General features: G+C 42.0%; 1 protein-coding gene across 2 annotated transcripts in view; it reads right to left on the bottom strand.

Moving 5' to 3' along the window:
- Positions 1–640: 640 nt before the first annotated feature.
- jag1a (jagged canonical Notch ligand 1a) overlaps positions 641–6895 on the bottom strand; it is a 34930-nt gene continuing 28675 nt past the window's right edge. The window contains exons 23-26 of one of the 2 annotated variants that reach the window (XM_053615278.1): positions 6487–6702; positions 5791–5922; positions 5114–5267; positions 641–3908 (exon numbers count right to left, since the gene is read on the bottom strand). In XM_053615278.1, coding sequence (XP_053471253.1) covers positions 3439–3908; positions 5114–5267; positions 5791–5922; positions 6487–6702 — 972 coding nt within the window. In that variant the 3' untranslated portion in view covers positions 641–3438. The remainder of the gene's footprint in view (positions 3909–5113; positions 5268–5790; positions 5923–6486; positions 6703–6895) is intronic. The other variant, XM_053615279.1, reaches the window with a different exon arrangement.

Raw genomic sequence — 6895 nt, 5'->3', positions numbered from 1 at the left:
CAAACGATATTATTACAGTTACATTCTCATCTACCGGCACGTTCACGTCCGTGACTCATTTATCTTTACCAAACGAATAAAAGCATGTTTAATTTTAAACCGGATAAAAGGTGCATTAGCCGACGCTAATGTTGATTTTATCTCGTTTTTATCGCTTTAGATACACATTAGTATGTAGTCTCAGATTCAGTAATGACTAACGAACGTGCTTTCTCATGACCGTTTCGACATTTTATCTTTTATACGTAAAGCTCGGAGATTTTCAAAGTACATCATTTCAAAATAAATTAAAACAAAAAAAAACTGCACATCAAACACATCGTTTCTTACAAAGAATTTAATAAATATTACTTTCAAATAACAAAAAAACAAAAACAAAACACTCCTTGCAAAAAAAATAAAAAATAAAAATAGGAAAAGTTCTAAGTTTAACACTAAAGTAAAACCGAAACTTCTCGTCTCGTCTCGTTTTTTTTTTTTTTTTTTCCAGAGAGGCCTAAAGAAATCGTACGACGGCCTGCTGGCCAGCATCACTCGGAGGAAAGAGTTCACTTTGATGGACCTGCCCTTTTTATTCTGTCCTAAAATTATTACGACACTTTACAAAAAAAAAAAAAAAAAAAAATTCTTAAAAAAAAAAAAAAAAAAAAAAAAAAAAAACCACGATTGGTAAAATCGTACAGAGTTTTGACTTTTTCAGAAACGTGAGTCTCTTTGAATTTCTCCTCTTCTCGTTTCCTCGGTCGTTCGGGATAAACAAACTGCCGGCTACGAGCTGTAATTTCACCTCGCTACGGAAATACTGCTACGGGAAGCGTTCGGGTACGTTAACACGCTGACGGAACATTCTAGGTCGATTTATGACGGAATACAGAAATACACCACCGCAGAAACCTCTATTCGTTTATGTTTGTCTTTGTCGTAAGACGCGTTAAGTCACGTTTCTTTCTTTTCCATCGGTCTCCATCTCAATCACCACCACCACCACCACCACTTCAGAACGTTCCAGAAATAATCCTGACCAAACCGTCCAACCATAAATGTGTCTTTTAAAAAATAAAATAAAAATAATAATTAAAAAAAAACAAAACAAAACAAAACAAAAAAAAAAACTTTGTACAGCGCATTTCATGTCAAACAGTCAGGATAAAAATAAAACTATTCTTTCAAGAACACTTTTGGCATATTTATATATATATATATATATATAGATAGATTTTTTTTTTTTTTACAAAATGTTTTGTTTTGTGTGTGTGAAACAAATGTTTTCTGTCAAAAATAAGGAAGTAGAAAGCTTACAAAGCTGTCGAACCTTCGAATCTAAATGAAGCACATAAATAAAATTAAAAAAACAAAAAAAAACAAGAAAAACAAAACAAAAAGGAATGATAGGCTCTCGAATATTAAGTTAATAAATCAAATATACACAATGATTAATTAAAAAAATATGTACATACAAAACAAAACAAAACAAAAAACTCTACAACATCGATGTCATAGTAAAGTCGACAATTTAATTCTTCATATTGCAAGGGAGTGAAGTTTGACCTGCCGCCTGCAAAGCAAAACAATAAAAACGACAATAAATAATAATATTAATATTAATAATGATAATCGTAATGACGTTTTTTTTTGGCTGTTGTGGTTGTCGTGGTGTGGTGTAGCAGGGACTTTTGGGCTAAACAGAATGAGTAACGTGGGCTTCACTCAGGGGTGGGCGATACGATACGAAGCGATACGGCGATACGATACGATACGTCGCAATACGCGTTACTAAGAGTATCGTTAGGGTGTTCAATTAGTCATTCCGTGAAATGAAATCTGTCGGACATTTTTGCGCACTCGTCTTCCGGGTATCGCGATAGTCACGTTTCCGTCCCAGGATAAAAAGGTTCAGCGCGTTGAAGTGTTTAGCGACGTAGCTGGCGGGAACGCCAAAGCGTCGACGAGATCTTTTCTTTTGGGTTTAACGTTAGCGCGAAGATTCGAGGAAAACGTCCACAATTTGCGATACGCACAAATTTACGCGTGGAAACGGCTCAAGGGCGGAATTCTTCTGCGACGGTCGGGGTTTTTTTAAGGATGACGTCATCACGCACACCATCTTATCAGTAAAAGGCCAACAGGCGGAAGACAGTAAATTTCGTAAAATATTTTTTTTTACACACTTTCACTTTGTCGATAGCAGAAAAGCGCAAAAAGCAGATGGAAACTTGGCTAAATGTTTTTTTTTCCCGTTCTTTTTTTGCTAATAGGCCCACCCCTAGCGTCAGATCCAGGGTGTTAATACGCTATCTATACATTAAAAGAACAACCCGGCGTTTTTCGACCTCGTTGTCTACGTACTGAAGAATTTCAAGGCGTTTCCCTGTAACGAGAGGACAACAGAAACCCGCTTTACTCCAAACTCGCTTATAGCGGAAGTCCAAGGGTAGCTGTTAAACTGGAGAAATCTTCAACATCAGCCATCGCACGCAAGATGAGACGAGACGGACACAAGAAAAGACAAAAAGTACGCAGGTTTAAAGCTCAGGTCATGAACAAACACCTTCGACTGAAGAAATCGTCAAAGCGTCGGGTTTTTTTTTTAAACAAAAATACACATTTGGTGTAAATGTGCACAGATTCGAGTTCAAAAACTGTCCTCGGTCCTCCGTTGTAAGCGAGCCTGGAGGTTCCTGGGACACGGACACGTGTGGGGGTTCTCGTCCATAGGATCACACGTGATCGATCGAGATAACGTCGGAAAACTTCAGAGCGTTCCTTTAACCTCCACTATAACCGGCGGAACGGCAGACCTGGTCTGAGATCGGCTTTACGTCTATCGGCAACTCCGCTCTGATCTCCGATACACAGGACGTGCTTGTTTTTTTGTTTTTTTTTTGATGAATCAGGTCTAAACCCTCCGTCTCTGTGAAATGATCCCAAGGAAAAACAGAAAAACAAAAACAACAACAACAACAACAAAAAGAACAAAACACTGACGCATATGCTTGCTGAGTGCAAATCCGTGTGCCTTCGAAATTCTGCGGCACACAAACGAATTCGAAATTTATCCGCGATGCCAAAAAAAAAAATCGCTTGTTCATAATTCACTACGAAAAAGTACCCAAGACGGTGGCGTTTTTTTGTTTTTGTTTCGTTTTTTTTTTAACCGTGGGGAAAACTGTGAGGGAAACTAGCCAACCCACAACAACCTCGATCTGACCCAATTAGTCAGCGTGTCTATGCAGTAAATTTTGCCGTGGGGACTTTTTCCCTCGTTTTCTCCTTTCTCCGCCATCGTGAGACAAAAACGGTCCAATTTCCCGTAACAGAGGCCGAGTCTCCCGCTCGAAGGTGAGCCGGAAACGGTAGAACAGCCGTAACAACGGAAGGACAGCCGTAACGGTTGTCACGGTGACTGTTGCCTAGCCCACCGCTGTTTCCTCGCAGCCGCTATACGATATACTCCATTCTGTGCAAGCTGTTCTGGGACTCCAAGTCTCTGTTGTCGCGTTTGTTAGTCCAGTGAGCCCGTTTTCCGTGCAGGCCGCTCGGCCGCTCGTCGCGATCCACCGGCGCGTACACGGGTCGCCGCGGAAACCGCGCTTTGTGGAGACTTTTTTCGGCATCCGGGTCGTCCTCGGGCGCCGGCGTCTCCTGAGGCGCGAGTTTCTGTGGTCCGATCTTGGCGCTGACGGCGTTTTTCTCGATGCGGTTTTTGATCTGGTGCAGGTTCTCGCGCGCGTTGTTGGCCGCGTTGTTGTCCTCGGCGGTCGGCGCGGCCGACGGCGCGGAGGTGTACCCGGTTGCCGTGGCGCTTGCGTTTTGCTTGCGACGCCGTCGCACGCACCACAGTGCCGTCCACACCAACGCCAGCGCCCAGATCACTGTTGCCACAGAAACCAGCACTGGCACCAGGTAATCTAGTAACACGGAGAGGGAAGATGTTCAGAACGTTTTCACGGAAATAGATTCAAACGTCTGATACACACCGACACGATTAAACGTTCCGGAAATATCCGAGCAATGTCAAGTTCCACCACCGAGAAAAAAATATAAAAAAAAGGTTATTGCTAATTTTTTCTCACAATTATGACTTTTTTTTTTCTTCTCTCGCAATTTAGGCGTCCACTCGACGCAGTACCTGAAATGTGACTCCAGGTAAGGAGCGCACCCTAGCGTCTGGCTTTCCTCGTCTCTCGACTAGCTGGTGAGCGTTGTTCTTGTATAACCTATTTATACAGAATGACTGATGCTTTCTAGGTGCATTCTTTATAAATCACTAAAGGTCAAGTGGACGTCTAAACCGCGAGGAAAAAGTCAGAATCGCGAGATATTAACTCGTAATTGCGAGAAAAAATTCAGAATTGCGAGAAAAAATTCAGAATCGCGAGATATTAACTCGTAATTGCGAGAAAAAAATTCAGAATTGCGAGAAAAAATTCAGAATCGCGAGATATTAACTCGTAATTGCGAGAAAAAAATTCAGAATTGAGATATTAACTCGTAATTGCGAGAAAAAAATTCAGAATCGCGAGATATTAACTCGTAATTGTGAGAAAAAATTCAGAATCGCGAGATATTAACTCGTAATTGCGAGAAAAAATTCAGAATCGCGAGATATTAACTGGTAATTGCGAGAAAAAATTCAGAATCGCGAGATATTAACTCGTACTTGCGAGAAAAATTCAGAATCGCAAGAAAAAATTCAGAATCGCGAGATATTAACTCGTAATTGCGAGAAAAAAATTCAGAATCGCGAGATATTAACTGGTAATTACGAGAAAAAATTCAGAATCGCGAGATATTAACTCGTAATTGCGAGAAAAAAAATTCAGAATCGCGAGATATTTACTCATAATTGCGAGAAAAAAATTCAGAATCGCGAGATATTTACTCGTAATTGCGAGAAAAAAATTCAGAATCGCGAGATATTTACTCATAATTGCGAGAAAAAAATTCAGAATCGCGAGATATTTACTCGTAATTGCGAGAAAAAAATTCAGAATCGCGAGATATTAACTCGTAATTGCGAGAAAAAATTCAGAATCGCGAGATATTAACTCGTAATATTTTCACTGGGGCAAAAAAAAAAAGCAGGTTTTTATCCGCGTAACACGTGACTCACCGTTGGCGCTGCTGGTGGGCCTGCGCTGGACGCGTACCTCCGCGATGGCAGTGAGGATGGTACCGTTAGTGCTGCGTTTGCTCACCACGTCGATGATCCTGTCCGTGATCCCTTTAACCGGAGCGTGGCTGCTGCCGCTGTCGTGAGCGACCTGCTGGAGAACACAAGCCATTTTAACAATCGTGCATTTTCCAAAAAAAAAAAAAAAAAAAAAGCGTTCCATCTCAATAACTCATGTAGACACGCGTCTGGCTTTGGCTTCCTTCAGTCATTAGTTTGAACTTTTATAACTGTGGTGTTTGTTTTATGTTTGCCGTTTGTATGTAAAGTAAACAAAAGCCAACAGTGATTGATCGCGGGCTTCGGGCTCGGTTTGGTTTCTCCCGTCATAAATAACTGTCATTATGCGTAGTTTGTTTACCGAAGAAACAGAAAACCGTAATGAGTTAATGAGCTGTTGTGTGGCCAAAAGACATTATTTATGCAGCATTAAGGAATGGCAGAGCGACTCGTTCTCATCACCGCGTTATAATATCATGAGAATCATGTCAGGGGATTAGTTATGGCATGCAATTGAGCGATTAAAGGATAAAGCTGCTATTAACTTGAGCAGAGAGAGAGAGAGAGAGAGAGAGAGAGAGACAGGGCGAGCGAGACAGAAGATTCCGGATACGTACAATGGCGACGTGTATTTCGCTGCTGGCCGTGGTGGAAGGTTCACAGGTGATGGAGATGGAGAACTCGGAGGAGAGGTTCTTCACCACGTAGAGACTGCGCAGCTCTCTGCACACCTGCTCCACTGTCACGCCCTGACAGAAACATCATCATCATCATCATCATCATCAGCTATTTTATCTGCATCATTTTTAAAACAGCTAGCGGTAAACAGCGGGACGGTTGTCAGCGTCATCGCATCGTAAAACGCACAAGCCAATCGTGTTTCAGTATGCAAATGAGCTCTCGCTAACAAAGACTTACCACTGGAAAAAGGGGCGGGCTTTAATAGTTGGAGCAGCTTCAGATTTGCTTATCAAGAGCACGCGCATTTCTATGCCGTGGGTAAAAGTATTGGCACCCCAGTGCACAATCTTTAATACCATAAAGAATTATTCATTTTATTTAATACAGAAATTAAAAAATACATATAAGGCTTTGAGCGTTTTTTTAAAAAAAAAAAAAAAAAAATTTGTTTTCTTAATAATGTCCCATTAATTTTCCCCCCACGTTCTATTGTTTATAGATGAAATGAAGTTTAAAAAATCTATCGTTTAAAACGTGGCTCTACCGTTCCACCTACGCGTATTCCGAAATTTATCCGACGCGCGTTCAGACACATCCGTTCTCCTGATATTATTTTTTTCCACAGCTCTCACCTCCGGCATGATGTCCTTCGTGAACGTGAACGTGACGTTGGCGCAGTCGCTGTCGGGGTGGCACCGGGACTGGTCGTGATCTGACCAGCATTCGCCTTGCGCGGGGCACGGCCGAACGAAGCAGCGGTCCTCGTGTACCGGGATGCACACCTGACCCTCCGGACAATCTCCTCCACTGGCTCCCAGCTGACGACACTGCCTCGGACCGCACAACAACTGCAGTGGAAGGGGGGTGTGTGTGTGTGGGGGGGGGGGGGGGGTCGGGTTGTTCACAAAGATTCTGTGTTAGCACCGAATAACCCACGTCTCTGACACGTTTCAGATTCTTTCCAAACGCATTATTAGCATGTTGCACTCATCCCTATACACTACAGCACTACTTCCTTCAGATCTACCTTCGTGCAAAACC

This window comes from Ictalurus furcatus, chromosome 26 (assembly GCF_023375685.1).
Source record: "Ictalurus furcatus strain D&B chromosome 26, Billie_1.0, whole genome shotgun sequence".
Lineage (NCBI taxonomy): Eukaryota > Metazoa > Chordata > Actinopteri > Siluriformes > Ictaluridae > Ictalurus > Ictalurus furcatus.
The sequence above is the reverse complement of the archived record's forward strand: the minus strand, read 5'-3'. Positions and strand labels throughout refer to the sequence as shown.